General features: G+C 40.8%; 1 protein-coding gene across 1 annotated transcript in view; it reads left to right on the forward strand.

Annotated features, from left to right (window-relative positions):
* The first annotated feature begins 1,148 nt into the window (after positions 1-1,148).
* Positions 1,149-19,109, forward strand: part of EP400 (E1A binding protein p400) — a 39,584-nt gene continuing 21,623 nt past the window's right edge. Inside the window, exons 1-18 of the mRNA XM_031057462.1 lie at positions 1,149-2,471; positions 4,560-4,670; positions 8,311-8,401; positions 8,810-8,917; positions 9,631-10,010; positions 10,516-10,821; positions 10,968-11,153; positions 12,501-12,641; positions 12,749-12,827; positions 13,104-13,150; positions 14,164-14,221; positions 14,898-14,987; positions 16,148-16,255; positions 16,747-16,940; positions 17,135-17,312; positions 17,736-17,872; positions 18,026-18,195; positions 18,626-18,800. Of these exons, the coding sequence (XP_030913322.1) occupies positions 1,149-2,471; positions 4,560-4,670; positions 8,311-8,401; positions 8,810-8,917; positions 9,631-10,010; positions 10,516-10,821; positions 10,968-11,153; positions 12,501-12,641; positions 12,749-12,827; positions 13,104-13,150; positions 14,164-14,221; positions 14,898-14,987; positions 16,148-16,255; positions 16,747-16,940; positions 17,135-17,312; positions 17,736-17,872; positions 18,026-18,195; positions 18,626-18,800 (3,882 nt within the window). The remainder of the gene's footprint in view (positions 2,472-4,559; positions 4,671-8,310; positions 8,402-8,809; positions 8,918-9,630; positions 10,011-10,515; positions 10,822-10,967; positions 11,154-12,500; positions 12,642-12,748; positions 12,828-13,103; positions 13,151-14,163; positions 14,222-14,897; positions 14,988-16,147; positions 16,256-16,746; positions 16,941-17,134; positions 17,313-17,735; positions 17,873-18,025; positions 18,196-18,625; positions 18,801-19,109) is intronic.

Raw genomic sequence — 19,109 nt, forward strand, 5'->3', positions numbered from 1 at the left:
CGCTGCTTTGCTCCACCTTCCCGGACAGCCGCCTCTCTCCCGGGGCAAGGAAGGGAATCTCCATCCGCAGGGCTTGGGCGGATGGCTGCGGACAGCGCAGGGCAGGGGAGCGCTGGCTGTGCTGTGCTCCCTGCCTGGGCAGCGGGAGAGGCGGGGGGCGGCTCCCGCCCCCTCCCCCCCGCCGCTTCCCAGCAGCGCTGCCGTGCCGGGGTGCTGCTGCCTGTTGCCTCCTGCGACCAACTTGGAGTTAGGAACACAAAGGAGTAGCAGCATGTTTGTGTGTGTTTGGCCTGAAATGCTAAAAGTGAAAGTGTTGCTTTCAAAAGAGGGGAGAGATTTTGAAAGGAAGAAAAACCCATCAGGTTTCGTTTTCTCTTGCTGCTATTTCTGTGTGACTCCCAGCCCTGAATCTACCTGTCAGTGCATGTCATTGGAATTTTTGTTTGTCTGCGATTGAAATACAAAACCAGAACATTGGGATTTCTGGGTAGCTTGACCCAATAAACAGCATTTGAAATGAAATGCAGATTTGGTTAATTTTCCTCTCTTTTTGTGTTCTGAAGGAAAGAGAAGGCAAAGTTAATGATCAAGTACAGTAGTTTGACATGCATTTAGATGACTTGGCCTTCAGTAGCTAGAACAATAAAGTTGAATAGTCTGTCCATTTTCTTATTTTTAGTTGCTGTTAAAACAATGGACTATATGTTTTAGCAATTACAATAACTTTGCATTAAGAGTTAAAAGCACTGAAACATTGGTAATAATGAATATGAAAAAAGAGTAGATGCCTTTGGTCCTGGAGACCACTGTTTCTTGAAGTTCCACAGCAAGAGAATAAGTCCTGTTCATTCTTTTTTTTTTTATTATTTGAAGTCATTCTGCCTAGCTAAGGGGAACACAACATTTGTAAGACTATTCAATAGCAGTATTAGCTAGAGAAATTAAGTGAGATTTGCTTGTGCTGAGGGTTTTGGATAATTTGAAACGTTTTAAGTAACTGCAGAACCAGGATAACAGAATTCTTACTGTAAGGTAATCTTTCTAGTTGTAACTAAATAGTTTCAGTTGCAGAAGCATTCTTACATTCCCTGAATGTCTGTTTTTGTGTATTTCTTTAGACTATACTGTAAAACCTTAGATCGGTGAGAATGCACCATGGCAATGGTCCTCAGAATGCCCAGCGCCAGCTGCAGAGATCCAGGTCCTTCACGGGCAGTGAGGGAGAAGAACAACAGGCCAATTTACCCCAGTCCCCCGCTGCCTCCTTCGCGCCTTCCGCGAGCCCCTCGGCGCCGCAGTCGCCCAGTTACCAGATCCAGCAGTTCATCATGAGCCGGAGCCCCGTGGCTGGGCAGAACGTGAACATCACCCTGCAGAACGTGGGCCCGGTGGCCTCGGGCAACCAGCAGATCACCCTCCCCCCGCTGCCGCTGCCAAACCCGACGTCCCCGAGCTTTCAGTTCAGCCCCCAGCAGAGGCGCTTTGAGCATGGCTCCCCCTCGTACATCCAGGTCACCTCCCCGCTGCCCCAGCAGGTGCAGTCCCAGAGCCCCACTCAGCCCAACCCGGTGCCGGTGCAGGCGCTGTCCAACGTCCGCGCGGGCACCCCCGGGCCCGGCCTGGGCATGTGCAGCCAGAGCCCCACCAGAGGCTTTGTGGATGCCAGCGTGCTGGTGAGACAGATCAGCCTGAGCCCTTCCAACGGCGGGCACTTCGTGTACCAAGAAGGACCGGGGATTGCACAGATTGCTCAAGGAGCTGCTGCACAAGTGCAGCTGCCATCGTCCGGCCCGCCCGGCACCGTGAGGGAGCGCCGGCTCTCGCAGCCGCACTCGCAGTCTGGGGGCACCATCCACCACCTCGGCCCTCAGAGCCCCGTGGCCAGCGGGGCAAATATGCAATCTTTGACTAGCCCGGGCCACATCACAACGACCAACTTGCCACCCCAAATCAGCAATATTATCCAGGGGCAGCTAATGCAACAGCAGCAGCAAGTTCTACAAGGGCAGCAGCTGAGTAGACCCATTGGATTTGACAGGACTTCTGGTGGATTGATAGCAGGAGTTGGAGGACCGAGCGCGTTTGGAATGACATCACCTCCTCCTCCCACGAGTCCTTCACGGGCCACTGTGCCACAGGGGCTGTCGAGTCTTCCTCTCACTCCTACAGCTAACACAGCAGTGAAGAAACAGCCCAAAAAGTTGGAGGAGATTCCTCCTGCCAACCAAGAAACTGCTCAAATGAGAAAACTATGTTTGGATCATCACCACAAGCAGATGGAAATTCTTAAGGAAACTTTTAAGGAATGTTTGATTGAACTGTTTTTCCTGCAACATCTTCAAGGAAATATGATGGACTTTTTAGCTTTTAAGAAGAAACATTGTGTTCCTCTGCAAGCATACCTGAGGCAAAATGACTTGGATCTGGAGGAGGAAGAAGAGGAGGAACAATCTGAGGTCATCAATGATGAGGTAAGAAACTTCATTGGAATAAAATCATAGATGAAGTTGTAGCACTGGGATTGTGAAGTATTAAAGAATGGGACAGGACATGAAAAACCATTTTTGCTTGGTGAAGTATGGCAGTTTTTCATAAAATAGTTGGCCTGAAAGAATGCAGTTCTGCTGGGTAGTGTGATTTGATGGGTTGGTTTGAGTGTGCTCTTAGATTTTTGGGTTGAAAATAAAAGCATAGAGAGAGAGCTTTAACTGTCCTAGCTGCACACAAATAAAGATGGTGGAAGTGTGGAAATGGTTTTAAGCTCTCAGAATGGTTATGAGTAGGAATTGTAGTTTGAATTTCACTTAGCTAAACTTGGACAAACCAAGAAAGAATGAGTAAAAGCATTACAAGAGGTTAACCTGACTCATGTGAGTTCTAATCATAGATGTTACTGAAGTTCAATGTTGCTGCAGCCAACAAAAAATGTGAATTAATCTAATTAGCGAGGGAGAACATGTGTAAGGTTCCACAGTCATATATTACATTATTCAGGGTGCCCTGCAGCTCTGTGTGTGAGCTGCTGTTTAAAGGATTAACAACCAGCACATACAGACTGGACATTGACAAGTTCACGTTGTTACTTATGCAGAGGTTTAAATTACTAACTTGAATTCACTGCTTATTGATGGCAAAGAACTTGAAAGAAGCTTGCCACAAACAGGTGCTGTGCAGCTTTTCCTGCACTTTTGTACCCATCTGTGGGTGCTGGAGCACTGGTCTGGTGCAGAGCCTGCCCACAAGCCAACTTGGCAAGTGGTTGCAGCAGGGTAGATAGAACTGATGCCCCTGCACCACTTGGCACTCATAAATATCTTCTAAAATTTGTGAATTATGTAGCTGCCAGCTTGTAGAAGAACCAATATTATGTAAAGAACCTCATGTTGCTTTGAATACCCTCTGGAAATGAGTGTCTTCTCTCAAATTTAATGGCTCTTAGGTATGAATCATTAGCAATCATACCTTCAGTTGGAATTAGTGGGAAATTTTAACAGAATAATGGCTGAAGTTTAATTTGTTCAGCACTTTGTTGTATAAGCTTCTTAATTAGGTAAAATATATTTCTGCTTGTGACAGTTACTGACAATTTTGAAGAAATCATTACTTTATATAGTGACAGAAAAGCTAGCCTGTTACTGTAATTTATTGACAATGGATATTCAGTATTTTTTTTTCACCTGGTTTGTGTTTTGTCAAATTGTTTAGGTGTTCTTGTTGGGTTGCGTGTTTGTCAGCTGAAATAACCAGGTATTTTTAACTACCATCTGCACACTTTGAGGGATCTTTAGTGGGTGTAAATGGTACAGATTCCTTGAAGTCAGTGGTGCTGTACACTTTAAATGAGTTCAGTCTCTACCCCATGGTGTTTCGGGTTGAGAATTTGCTGTACTTCGCTGCCTTCTCGTGGTGGATCCTCCTTTGTTTGTGGAAGTTTCTTGTCCCTGTAACTGCTGGAGAATTTTGCAAAGCGCAACAGCAAAAGTCTTTATGTGTTTTCAAGTGATGAATCCTTCTGAAAGATTAAGACATCTTTTGAGTATGTTCTTTCTTTGTATTTTGTTGTCGTCTTCTGTTTTATTTCCCCCTCCCCCTATCACTTTCTGCTAAAGCAGCGTGCTTCATCCCTTGCCTGGAAGGTTGATTTCTTTGGGAATTGGAGGGGAGAGTGAATGGTGGCTGTGCTCATTGCTTAAATAAATGTTGAAGCTCTCTTACGTTCAAACTGTCTGTCATGCTAATTTGTTGTCTGTTAGCAGCAGCAATCATTCAGTTTAAAGCACACTTTTATGTTAACTGGATTTAAGAAAACGTTTCCAGTGACAGAAGTCACAATAAACAGTCAAGGCTGTGCTCTGTTCTGCTATTAAAAGTAAGACAGAACTCTAAAAATGGGCTGTGCTCGAAACAAGCTGTACTGATGGTGGTTTAGTTATTATTCCCCTCTTCAGTGAGGTGCCATCAGTACCAAAGGAGTGTGTTGAACATTTAAAAGAAGAAAAACTTCTAAAAAGAAAATGATTCTCCCTTCTTTTTTTTTTTTCCCAAAATATTTCTCTCAGGTAAAGGTTGTGACAGGAAAGGATGGGCAGACTGGTACTCCTGTCGCTATAGCAACCCAGCTTCCTCCAAATGTTTCTGCTGCTTTTTCATCCCAGCAGCAACCATTTCAGGTACTTTTCAATGGTTCTAAAATGTAGTTTCATCCCAGATTTTTTTTCTTCATTCAGATTTGATATTTCTTAGATGAATTAGAATTTTCCCAAGAGCCCATCCCTTATCATCTAAACAAAACCAAAAAACCTCTGCAGTCTTCAAATGCATCAGTATAACTGAAGCCTTGAGGAAGTTAAAGCTTTGTCTCCAGGTTGCTGGCTTATTGCATTAACTTTCAGCTTGAATGTTTTCACTTTGGTTTGTTTGTCTTTGTATCCCTAATGCATTTGGTTCATTTGTGCATTCTGCGTAGTGATGATATGGATTCTTTGTCTGTGGCATTGTAATTGTGGATTTCTTCTAAAATTCTTTTCTTTTTTTTCTTCCCCTTATGTATTAAAGGTTTTGAGTGTGGCTACAGAAGGTTTTGGATTTGCCTTCCCTGAAATGTGTTAAACAATGCTACTAATCCTCTGGCACAATTTGTTTTAAATAATTAACTGCTTTCCATTAGCTCTGCCATAAATGTTGGGAAGAAGAAACAGAAGCACTTATTTTTATTATAAAAGACCTTTTTAACAATTTTTTTCTTTTTTCATGAGGAATGCTGGAGAAAGCCAAGAAATAAATGTGATAATCAGTTAAAATGTTTGTTGATCAGTGATGATACAGCTTTTCAGTTTGGTGTGGTTTTATGCAGCTCTGCCTTCAACTCTGTTACCCAGACATCACTGCATACATACCCTGAGAAGTAACATACCCTAATTCCATCTGCAACTAAAATATTTACCTTTTAGCTCGATATGCATAGCAGGAGTTGCAGGGTGAATTACTCTGCTCTACCAATGATATGCATAGCAGGTGTTGCAGGGTGAATTACTCTGCTCTACCACAGCAGCTGTACAGGCTGTGCTGCCTTTATCTGGGCTTTGGAAATGGAAAGTGAAATGGAATATAGGATGGGTTGTGTTCCTGTGTGTAACAAATGGGATGTTCCTGTGATACTGTACAAAGGAGTTGTGCAGCAAAGGGGATTGCACTGAGAGCTCTTCCTTAGGGCCAGTACTGACATGCCTTGGAAGTCTCCTTAGGTAGTCAGGCTTCATTTAAGCTGTTTAAAATACTTACTATCATATCATATTTATTATAGTGATTAGGGTTACCACCAAGCTGTAGCTGCAGCAGTGGTGATACTTTTGAAGGTATTGTACCATGCAGTTTCAGAGAAACTGGTTCATGCTAAAAATGCACAAAACTGTCTGTGTGGTACTGACCTTTTAGCACTTTCTGAACAGAAAGTGGCATTTTGTTCCATCACTCTTGCTCTTTGCAACTGTTTATGGAGAAATAATGTGTCCCAATCAGCATCACCATTCAAATCCCAGTGTAGAAGTGCAGTGCTCAGAGTGATTATTGTGTGCATGCTGCATAATCATGACCTCGGGACAGCTACATTATTTTAATTAAAGTTTGGACAGCTTTAGTCTAATATTATTGGTATGTGACTGCAATTTATGAAGACATAACATGTCTGCTCTCTGAAGAGTCTGGCCTAAATTACATGGTGATAATGCAGACAGCTGGGAGGCATATTCTTAAGAAAATGTCAGTCAAAACTCCTAGTAGAGATACAGCCTGAAACTGTGAGTATGCAGTCATCCAGAGGGAGAGAGCAGGTGAAATAAATGGCATTTAGTGTGGAGTTTGAAGAATATAATTTCTTAAACTGATGTCCCAGCAGCATCTGATGCAAATGGGACATAAACTGAATTTGTTAGTCATTTTAGTAGCATTTGCCTAATCAATTCTTGTGGCTTATTTTGAAAATTCTGTGAATGCCTAGGTCTATGATGCTCTGCCAGACACTGGCTGTTGGATCTGAAATATGCTGCACGTCTACCTTGTGACAAGACAAATATTTGAAAACTTAATCCTTATTGAATGTGAAATAGCAGTGAACTGTGAATATGAGTCAGAGACACTTAAAAACAGAATTTACATCTTAAGGCTGTAGCTGTATTGGTGGAGTGGCTGCAAATGCCCTCAGAGCAGCAAGGAGATTAAGTGTTATTAATTCATAGCTATTGATTGAGTCTGAGGGGGATGAGATATATTCAACTCAAAAAGGAGCATTTGAAACCCAGTCATTGTAGGTGATGTTGGCTGTGATTATTAATAGCATGCAGTGAAGCACTGAAGATGCAGGATGTCGCTGCTGTGATTTATTTCAATACAGACTGGTGTTTACCTCTGTGGGTTTAATTTACGTTGGTAAAGTTTTGGTTAAAATCAGAGGAGAAAATATCTGTGAATAAAGGAAATTACTGCCTTTTGTGTTGTCATAAAATATTTCACAACATTTGCAAACCCTTACTATACTTCAACATGTTTAAGGCTCTCACCCTTAGAAAGGTACACTTTGAGAACGGGAGTGCTAAATTAATTCATTTCCCAGGATACAGAGACTGCCATACGTAAAGTTTGTGTTTGTATTTTCTGATGGAATCTCTTATGACAGTTTTTGGGATAGCTCTTATTTTTCTCATATTAAGTTTCACAGTAAAATATTTGGTACAGCATAACCAAATACTGAGGAGAAGTTAAAAATTACCTGGAAACTCACTGAAAGGAATTGGACTTGCACAGATACTGATGGGCATTAATAAGTACTTGCCAGTATACTGAGGGCCCAAAGAGCATTAAAATTGTCATATACCCAAATTTGTTTGCTTCAGTAATCCTGTATGTGAGCCTGTCACCTGTGCTTGATGCTGAAAGGATCCTCTGGGACAGGTTCTTGCCATCATTGTTGCTATTAAATGTAGTGATTTAAAAATAAAGTTTGAATGCCGTGTGTAATCTTACTGAAGCTAAATTCCAGCTTGCTGAATCAGAGCCCAGTTATTCCTTTTGCATCTCAATATCAACAGTGCTCTTCCAGGCTTGTTAATTCATAGTTTGTGTGCTGTTTATCCTCAGACAAAATGGATAGTAATTTCTGGTGAGCTCTGATGTCACCTTAGCCTTAGGGCAATATTGTCTCTCCTCACTGAGTTTATTCATGAGACTCATTTTGCCAGCTGTGCAAACAGGTACAAGTCCAGCATCTGGAAAAATGGAACTGGAACTTGTTTACCTTGGCTGAGGTTCTTTATTCCATCTTCCTAGCTTTTTCCTGAAATATTTCAATGGTAACTCTCACAAAGCTCTATCCTGAGAGAGCTGGAGACTCAAATAAGCTTAAGCTGTTTTCAGGATGAAGATGAATTTGTGTTACTGGTGTTTCACACAGATATAGTACACTAATGAAAATTTCCATTAATTAAAAAAAAAAAAAAAACCAACCAAAAATACTGGGCAAATTTGTTTTTTACATATCCCATTTTCCTGAGTTTTGTATCACTTAACAAAATGTAGGTGTACATTATATATAAACAACTTAATCACTGTAAAATTAAAACTCAACGAAGAGTATTTGTGCATTGTGGATAACTAAAACGTCATAACAGATAATGAATGAGTCTTGTTTCCTTTGTTGTACAGCTGTTCTGAAGGACTTTTTCTGTGCTGGCCTCCTTAGATCTGCTTGTAAATTCTCTCCTGGTGTCAGACCATCTGCAGATTGAACTTCTGTGATTTGTTTTCTTTTCCCTGTAGCAAACGCATACAGGGACTCCGGCGCCGGGGACTGTGAGCACCATAGAGATTGAAGCTTTTAAGAGACAGCAGCAGGCCCTTGCACCAGCAGGTATGTTCCACAGGCACAATTCCACTTCCATCCTCTTTTTTTTCCAAACAGTGATCGGAGCCCACTGTTCAAAAATACATTTTTGCCTCACCTTGGGAATCACCAGATCCTTAGGGCTGTCTACTGTGACTGGTGCTGTGGGAAGAGTGCACTCCACTCCCAGTAGATAGACCTGGATTTGGCAGGCATGGAGACATAGTTAGGTTGATTGTTCTGGCTGAGAAGATTGGAGATGGCCAACTTGAAGTCAGAGGGACTCTGGCCCTGGAGCATGTTCTTCATAAATGCTGCACATGTACAGTAGTTGTAGCTTTCAGAGCTGACGGTGGAGTCATGTGTAGTAGTTTGCTTTGTAAAATTGAACCCATTCCATTATACCATGCCATAAATGGAATTTGAATATCACAGATTCGTCTAAGAGACCACGAATTGAAGTGGGCCGTCATGGGATGGTTTTTCAGCACCCGGGTGTGGCTTCAGGAGTTCCTCTTCAACAGCTAATGCCAACGGCACAAGGTACTGTGTCACCACATGCCAGTTGCACATTAATTTCACAAGGAGATGTTGGTGATGGAACTAGAAACTTTGGCTTCTGGCCTGCCAAGATCCTAGTCCCACCACACACTTCTCCATGTAAATTAATACTTGGTATGCAATGCCTGGTTCGTTTAAGGAGCTGAGTGACGGGCTCCAAAGGTGCATGTGGGCATGGAAATACGTCACAGGTGCTGATGCAAAATGGCCAATCTGAGAATTCTGGAACCGAACCAATGATTTATGAAAAGAAAACCATCTAATTGGAACATCATGACAAATTTTTATTCATTAGTCATGCCAAGCTTTAGAATATGTGTTAGAGTGAATGTGTTCTTAGAAAGACTAAGTAGTTTTTAGACTTCATGCTGGTATTTTAGGTTAAACTCCATTAGTTCACCACTCCTTTTTTTTTTTTTGAGTATACGAAATTTAGAAGACCTATAATGACATGCTCTTTTTTAGTTGCTGTGCTCCAAATTTTAGTTACAGTCCTGTGCATGAAGTACTTCGTTGTTTATTGTAATGGTGATTTATTTTGTGATTGTGATGTGGTATTTTCAAGTGATGGTGTCTTGTGGCAAAGTAAGTAACAAAACCACTCTATTCGCAGTCGATTTCCTCCTTAAATCAACAGAGACCATTGGACATTTTAATGTTTTAATCTCACCTGCATGTTTCCTGTTGCCCTGCAGGAGGGATGCCTCCCACTCCGCAGACGGTGCAGCTGACGGGGCAGAAGCAGAGCCAGCAGCAGTACGACCCCTCCAAGGGCCCCCCGGTGCAGAACGCGGCCAGCCTGCACACGCCGCCGCCGCAGCTGCCCGCGCGCCTGCAGCCCGCCAACGTCCCCATGGCGTCACTGCCCGCCACCCTGCAGCTCCCACAGCAGCAGCCCCAGCTGGTGGAGCCTCCAGCCCAGCCCCAGATCCAGGTGAAGATCCAGCCCCAGAGCGTGCCCCTGACGGCCGCCCCGCTTCCAGCGCCGCTGCAGCAGCAGGTGCCACCGACGATCCACGTGCAGGGACAGGCGCCCAGCCAAGTGTCACAGCCACAAGCTGCCATACAGCAGCAGGTATGGGGTGGACGTGGGTTTGTTTCCGTGGCCAGTAAAACCTAAAAGTGCTGTCTTCATCTCTTAATTCCACTGGACAGTTAAATCCTTTCCTTGTAAAAATGCAGGTGTGTCGCCCTGTTCTTCTAAGTCCTTCTAAGCCTTCTGATGTTTACATTTTTGTAATTGAGTTTCTCACATACTTTTAATGTAGATAATGATTGCTTTGCATTCCTTTCTGGAGGAAGAGAAAATTGATAAACTGTTAGTTTGACCAGTGTGGTTGGAGAAGTAGCAATTTCATCCTCCAATCCATGTTCACTTTTAGAATTCTATAAATATCAAAGTCCAGAAATAAATGCACCTTTTTTGCCTTAGACATCTCAGCGTGTGGCATTCATTTTGTGTCGTATTGCGACACAGGTGCACATTTGTTATTAAGTTAAAGTCTCCATTATGTTCTGCTCTAGTGTAGATTAAGTATTGAATCCTCACCTCATCAGTAACCAGTGTGTTTCTTGGGCAGACTGTGACTCTGACACGGCCATCTGCAGATCCTGCTCAGAGTTCTCAGCGTCTTGCAGCAAATCCACTGCCACCTACCTCATCCACTGCTCCAGCAGCGATCCCAGGCACAACACCGCCTTCTCCATACCCTGTGCAAACAAACAGGACCTCTCCAGCCACCACCAAGTCCCTGTCTCCTATTGCATCCAAACCTCCTGGCTTAGCAGTAGCAGCAGCAGCACCTAAAACACAAAGTCCAGGTCAGAATGCAGCGGTGTTGCCACAGGAGAACTCTCAAGACAAGCTTGCTGAGCAAGTCAAGCTGGTAAGATATATTCTGCATGAAGCTTTTACACTTTTATTTTCCTGTCAATTAATTTAGTAAAGTGGGAGAATTACGATTTTTCTCTGAATCTACAACTTCAGGTGCATTCTGCAGCTTCACTGTAAGTCTGTGTACTTCTTTTTAAGGAAAATCAAATCCACCAGCGGATAGCAGAACTGAGAAAGGAAGGTTTGTGGTCCCCCAGGCGGCTGCCTAAACTCCAAGAGGCTCCAAGACCAAAATCCCACTGGGATTATTTGCTGGAAGAAATGCAGTGGATGGCAACTGATTTTGCCCAGGAGAGAAAGTGGAAGATGGCAACTGCTAAGAAGGTACTTGAAAAGCATTTTATAACTCAGAGTAATAAATGTTGTCACTCAGTTTGGTAGCAAAGCTATTGAGGTATCTTTTGCTACAGATAGAGGTAAAGGAAAGATGAGGCACTAACTTTTGCCTCAAATGAGAAGTTTTGTTGTCAGTTTTGCATATGGCACCTGAGACAGACTGGATAACTGTACAGATTGTGGATGCAAATAACAGTTTGTGGATTTTATTCCTCTGGAGATCAAATAGCTTTTTTAGCAGCCCACTCAATATGTTGACTGGGTTATATTTAAATAAAAACTGGAGTTGTCATGCTTGTCTCACAAATGTGTTATTTCCAGCCAATAAAGAGTAAATACAGAATTTTGTAAATAGCTTCCACTGGGTGTGGTTGTCTGTCTAGTTATTTTTTCTTAATCTCACAGAAAAATAGGAGTAAAGACAGTAGTGGAAACGTGGTGGAGAACTGTTTCCATAGGGGGAGAGAGCAGCACGGCAGGAATACAGTAGTGCAATGAAAATTTGTATGGAGTGAGATGAAATATATAAAATCTATTCATTTACAGTAAGCAAAGGTTTTCTGTGAATACCAGCAATGTTGCATCTTTTTTTTGGGTACATTTATGACCAGTTTAGGGTAATGAGCAGAGCAACTGAAGGTCATTAGTTTAAATTGCCATGTTGTTTTCTATTGTATATTCTGAAATGATGGAAACTCAGAAGCAAAGTATTGAAATAAGTGTATTGTTTTGTACATTAAATATCTGCATTTTGAATATAATTTAAATCTGGATTTCCATTTGTGGCCAATGGTAGGTTTTTAAGAATAGGAGAAACAGGAAGGGCAAATGTGAAATGATCCTTCCCCTGGCACTTTGCTTCAAACTTCTGGAAGTCAATGTTTTAGGGACCTCCTGAGCTAAAGGTTGCAATCAAGTCAGTCTTAACAGCCATTGACTGATCTTTCACTCATGTATGTACACTCTTTTTGAACTCATTTTAGTTTTGGTCTCTGACATTTTGTGGTGTGATTTCTGTGACTTCATATGTGCTGTCTGAAAAAGTTTTCTTTTGTGTGTTTGCTGCTAATTTCAGTGGAATTTTTTCTAATTTTTGTATTGAGAGAGTGAATTAAGAGTTTCCTACTTGATTGCTTAGTTATAGTTGTATTTTTTTTTTCTTTGAGTTTCATGTCTGTTGCTTTACTGGCATGGTAAGATTTAGAAATATTGGAGGTAAGTGCTATGTGTGTAAAGCTATGGTCAACATCTGGCTGCTGATAACCACTATAATCTTAAGAAATGCAATGAAATGTATTTTGAGGTAACCTAATTCAGTATTTCATGGTATTTTAGATGGTAAGAACTGTGGCTCGTTACCATGAGGAAAAGAAACTTAACGAAGAGCGAGCTAAAAGGGAGGAACAGAACAAACTGAGGAGGATTGCAGCATCCATTGCTAGAGAAATAGAGTATTTCTGGTCTAACATTGAGCAGGTAAAGTACTCACTCACTAAGACTTGTGCAATTTGTGGTGGTTTTTTCATCTTCAGTAGTTTGTTTGTAAAATAAAAGTGATTTATTAGACTTGCTTTACATTTCAGGTTGTTGAAATTAAACTGCAAATTGAATTTCAAGAGAAAAGGAAAAAAGCTTTGAATTTAAAGAGATTTTCAAGGAAAGGTAATTGTATTCCATTTCATAAGAAATATAGTCTGAATTCTGATGATAGTGTTTTATATAATTTCACTCAGTTCAGGTTAATCTTGGTGGTAAAATTGTGAGTTGCTAATAATAGGATTTGAATAGATCTGAATAATGAGTTATGGGTTTTTATGTTTTTGTGTTAGATTTTGTTAATACTTCTTATGTCTTCCTTTGAATACATTTACAAGTTCATGTGAGAAATGGAAAATTGCTAAGTGATGAATACATACATCAAGTGTAATAATTTTCCAGGTAAGGATGCAAAAGAAGACCTTTATTTGGAAAAAGAAAGTGAAATGGTGAGTCTTTGTTTTTTAAAAAAGGCATCAAATTGGTTTAAATGTGACTACATATGTGAAAAAGTTTTGATAAAGGTGGCTTTAAAAAAATATATGGTGATGATAAGATTTCACTGACAAATGAACATTCAGTCACAAGCACAAGTATAATTTTTCTTTTCTGATTAGGAAGGGGATTGTGGTTGGTACATGTCCTCAATGGCTGTGGATCATTAATTATGAAATTGAAGACCAAAAAACTGTACAAATCAATTGCCAGACTTGGGCAGGAGTTTCATTTACAGTAGCCAGGGGTAGACTTTGTGGGGCATGAAACGTGTTTTCAGGTGTTCAGCAGAGATTTGTCTGCTGAGAGATGAAGGTGTATGTTACAGAATGGATCAAACTGAATGGAACTTGGATATCTTTTTCCCTGGATAAAATGTGTGCTAAGGACTCCTTGGCTGTGTCTGTGCTATTGGAAAAAAATGAACAAGGAATCTGAGGCCCTGAGCCATCTGTTGTGGCACAGCTGATGCCCATGTGCTGGAATACTCCCCCTCCACCAAGCAGAGTGCCTGCATCTGAATTTCCTGCTAGGAACAAGCCTTAGCATGTGTTATCTGCCAAACTGAGGCCCAGCACTGGCTGTGAGAGTTAATTGGCACAGGCTAAACAATTCAACAGAGTGCACTGGACAGCTGAGACAATTATAGGCCTGTGCATATCTCTTTTTTATTGACTAGTGAAAAAATTTAGTCCTTGAGCCAGCCTGGCTAAAAGTTTTGTGCCACAGCTGGACCTGAATAATTTGACCCATGAGCAGTGCAAGTGGCAGACCACACACTCCCATCAATTCAGAATTAGAATTTCTGTTTTGGCATGACCAAGGAAGTGCTAATAGGTGTTAAATGTCTATCAGCAAATGCTTTTGGGACTGCAAGGCATGTTTTGTTGTTTTTAAAAAACAAACAAAGCCCCCTGCTTATCTTTTGTTTTCTCTGATTTTAAATATTACAATTATTTAATGCTAGGGGGGTTCATCATCTGGAAGGAAAAGAAAGGCAAGCACATCTTTGACTGATGAGGAAGGTAAGTCACTTCCCAAAATTTTGCATCCATAGCATAGTACATAAGTTGAATATTAAACCCACAGGTTTTCAGTCTGTTACTGTGTGGGTGCATTGCTTTTCAGGAACCAAATACCAACCTTCATCTATTTCTTAGAGACATTAGACAGTCAATTAAATAGTAAATTATCCCTAAAAGAGCTCTAGTGAAAATCTGAAAACAACATTTTCCTTGAAATTATACTGCTGTCATTATTGGTGGATTTTAATTCTTTCTGTCCTCATTACTTCATTTGTCAGGCCTTACTAATGGTCTTGAAGTTCTTTTGAGGATTTTAGGCTGAAAAACCCATCTGTTTTGGGTCCTTTCTTGTTGGTGATCGCTCTGCCATGTTCCTGACATAGGAACTCCCTTGTTCAAAGCCTCAGAACAACCTGTGGGGAACATTGTCAATCAACACTTGAATGCCTTCTGTCCTGAGGCTTCTCTCTTATTCATTTACCTTTCAAATACTGCATATAGTTGCTCTCAGATTATCTTGTTTTCCATACATATTTAATTATTTTTAAATCCTGCAGGCTTAGAATATTCTGCAGACTTAGAATATTCTGTGCTCGTTCACTTCAGGGGAATAGAATTACAAGCCTCCTGAATTACTGTATAATTTAACCCAAGATTTGCATTTGTTTTCCTGTAGTTGAAGATGAAGAAGAAACAATTGAAGAACAAGAAGCTAAAGAGGGAAACATAAACCATCAAACTGAATTGTCTAATCTAGCCAAAGAAGGTAGGCATGTGGCTTGGTTCCTCTCTGGGCTGGGCTCTGAAACAACAGCTGGAAACACACAGCACTTGTTATATTTCTGAAGAGGATTAGAGGTGGGAGACTGCATTCAGATGTTCAATCCTGTGTAGTCTGTGTTTAGTTTTTTCTGTTTGGAAAGCTGCAGCAGTTTATGGAGTGATGATCTGCACTTTATAAGGCAGTCCTAGTCATCACACAAGGTGGCTTGAGAAAAAGTAGTTCTCTAGTGAAGCACTGCATTAAAACCTTACACCAAGACTCTTAACCTGAGTTCTAGGAGTGCATGATGAACACTTAACACCAGGGCTGTATCAAATTGAACATGGACATTTTATCAACTGGCTTGAGTATCCCAGAAGGGTTTTGTGACTGACTTGGTAGCTCCAAAAGGGCACTTAAGTGCTGACTTTGAAGCGGGGGGAGGTATGAATATTTGAATATAAGATGCTTTTAGGGACAATGCTTTGGCTAGCAGCTCTCTCTCTCATTAGCAATGTGATTGCTATGCTGAGCTTGATGTGTGCAAAGGAGCCCACAGAGATGTGTCACTTAGCCTGGTAAAAGCAGATTTTTAGAGGCAGGCTGCTCATTAGGCTGAGCGTGCCTGGTGATGAAAATGCCATTTCCAGATCTGTTTGTTTGCTCTGTTTGGCAGATTAGTGGCTGCACTGAACTGGCCAGTTGGAGGGATTATAACCCTTGGCCAGTCAGCCAAGTTCCTAATGAGAATATTTGCTGATTGATTGGCCACTGCCAGCATGTACATTCCTGCTTTAACAGCTCAGACAAGGGATGTTGAAGTTACCGCTCAGTTTTGAAACTTTTGAAGTCTTGCATTGTCAAGCTGCATTTGATGCCCCTACCTTCCCAACTAGGGGGATATACTGAAGGTTGTAGGGTTTGTTTGTAGTACAGTAAAAAGCAGGGTAGAGCAAACTGCTTGTGTAGTGCCCAATGTTCTCTCTAATCAAGGATATTAAATAAATACTGCCATCATTCACTTAATAATTACCTCTGAAGTTAACTTCTGATTAGAAAACTGGCTTTATGCAATTGTGAAGAATGTAATGAAATTATAATTAATAGTATCTATTGTTCCAAGTTTTGGTATATTTAAACTTCCATCCTTTAATAACCTTCAGCTGAATTGCCTCTGGAAGATTTGGTAAAGATGTATGAAGGTGCCTTTGCAGAAAATTTTCACTGGCCCCAGCCAAAGCCTGACAGTGAAGAGGAGAGCAGTGAGGAAGGTAAATGACTCTATGTTTAGAAGTAGTTGTGCTGATTTACAAGGTGAAATAAGTTGCTTGGCTCTTCAGGACTCTGTGAAAAGATATTTTGTTCTAGGGGAAAACACATCTTGAGGGAATCACATGTAAAATTTCGCAGTTTGTGAGAAGAGGGCAGTGTTTGCCTGTCCTAAAGTGAAGATGTGTGAGATTTTCAATAACTGTACTGAGCCATAGAAAAGCCTCTCTACACTGAATTAAACAGCACACTTCATAGGTAGCTATAATTATACCATGTTAGCCTAGCTAGTGTGAATGTCCACAACATGTACATAAACCTGACCTTAGGCTATTTGCATTTTACCTGAACTAGCTTGAAAATCACAGAAATGCTTTTAAAAGTTGGCTGTCTCCTTTAGACCCATGTCTGAATCCTGGTTATCTCAATTCCTTTGTGTAACTGCTACTGAAGTTTATTTTAGATACCACTGTAATTTTTCTTTCTCTCCTAGAAATGGAAGACCACATGTCTGATAGGGAAAGTCCCCAGAAAGAAGTTGTCCTCATAGATTCCCTTCTCACCATTGATCAGTACAAGGGCATGGACAGGTCGAGTCCTCCCAAGAAGAACGTGAGAGACATAGCAGAAGTTGCTGCTGCAGCAGAGATGTTGTTACCTAAAGGCAGCTCCAGGATAACAACAGCAGTAAGAATCCCTATTTTCTGTGTGCTGATGTTTACATAAAGAACGCTTTTTTCTTCATTTTTTCGTAGCTTTTATCAAGAAATTGCCTTCTTTTTTTAATTTACCTTTTCAGTTAACTTTTTTGGATGTTTATGCTTTATGCCACGCTCTGTGAATTTAACTCAGGAAAAAATACCAAATAATTCACATTACAGGTAAAATACAACACTCCATCACTACTGTATGGGTCTCTCAGAGAATATCAGAAGATTGGGCTGGATTGGCTGGCAAAGCTGTACAGGAAGAATCTCAATGGCATCCTGGCAGATGAGGCAGGGCTTGGAAAAACAGTGCAAATTATTGCCTTTTTTGCCCATTTGGCTTGTAATGAAGGTAAGTTCTTTGGCTAACAGTTTTAGACAGGTACTGTGCCAGCGTTATCTTTGTGAATTGTAGATTAGGGTCACTTGTTTTTCCCTACTGAACCATATCAGGCTTTAGTTAATGATAGGAGTAAGATTGTATCAGAATAACTTTCTGATATTTTGTGTCATAAGGGTGTTATCTAGTCAAGTATAGTGTCTGATCAACCTATTACCCTCTAGAGATTCTTCTAAATTCTTACTAGTACAGAAAAACCTTACAAATTGTTTAATGACTAGGAGTAGATTAGTAATTAAAAGCCTCTGTTTGTTTGGATCTCACTTTTAATGATTAATTTAATGCAATGCGCTTAAAAAATCAAGGAAGAATATGAGCCACATGCTTGTAAGGAGTCTCTTTCCAGTGTTAACTGCTGTGTTTCCCCTTCTGTAGGGAACTGGGGCCCTCACCTTGTTGTTGTCCGGAGCTGTAACATACTGAAGTGGGAGCTGGAATTGAAACGCTGGTGCCCAGGGTTGAAAATACTTCTCTACTTTGGGAGCCAAAGAGAACTTAGGGCAAAAAGACAGGTGCTGTATTTTGCAACTCTTACACTGTTCCCTATACATTTAGCCTGTATATATCTATCTTATATGTCTTTTCTAATGAAGAAGTAGCTGGTTGTAAGATATTTGAGTTCTGCCTTAACTTTTCTGTCCCATCCTTTCTTTCCTTTTCCATAGGAATGGACAGAACCCAACAGCTTCAATGTGTGCATCACTTCATACAAGCAGCTGTTCAAGGGCCACACAGCATTCATGAAAATGAGATGGAAATATTTAATAGTAGATGAGATGCAGCAAATAAAGAATATGACTGAGAAACACTGGGAGGCACTTTTCAATCTCCGCAGGTACAGAACAGAGAATTGATTTCCTGCTGGCAGTGAGTTTTTCTCTTTTCATGTCACACAGTTCTCTTCTTAACAGAAAACTTGATTACAAAAACCCTGTTGACTTAGTCTGCCCAAATTCCTGAGCAATGTGCACCTATAGAAAAGTGCTTTTATTTGAAACAGTCAGGATTCAGAGAAATGCTTGAGATCTTTTTGTTTCCACTATCACATCACTGTAATTCTTCTTTACTGATATTCTGTGCTCCCAAACAGATTCCCTTGTATGTTCTGATACTCTGCAATGAAGAAGCTATTTGGTGTTATATTCAAGATTGAAAAGATACTTTATCTTAGTTTTAATTTTATTATATCTACATAATTCTTCTGTATATCTGACAAACATAAAGGCACAGTAATTAGTCAATTAAAAATCTTCTTTTGTTCACAGCCAGCATCGTTTGCTTCTGATAGACACTCCTTTGCATAACACATTGATGGAGCTGTGGACCATGGTACATTTTTTGATTCCAGGAATTTCCAGACCTTACCTGGATTTTCCAGTAAAAGCACCTAATGAGGAGAACCAGGATTATTGCCATAAACTGGTCATCAGGTTGCACAGAGTATGTTGGAATTTTTCCTCGTGTCCTACTAAAGGAGTAATGCTGTTAAGGAGAGGGGGAATAAAAATATGTGGCTCAGATCAGAATTTGTGTCTTTTCTTAACGCTTTGTTCAGTTTAGTTAGAAAATCCTGCTGAAAGCAGAGGGTTCTGCTACCAGAAGAATGTGGAGATTTCTTTTAAGAATAATACAAAGCTCAGATTTTGAAGCATGACATGCAGAAATTAAAGAGCAATTAATGTCTATACAACTGTGTGCATAGCAGAATGATTATATATAGCATATGCAGTTTATCACATCAAATCTGTT

This window comes from Geospiza fortis, unplaced genomic scaffold (genome assembly GCF_000277835.1).
Source record: "Geospiza fortis unplaced genomic scaffold, GeoFor_1.0 scaffold408, whole genome shotgun sequence".
NCBI classification, from domain to species: Eukaryota; Metazoa; Chordata; class Aves; order Passeriformes; family Thraupidae; genus Geospiza; species Geospiza fortis.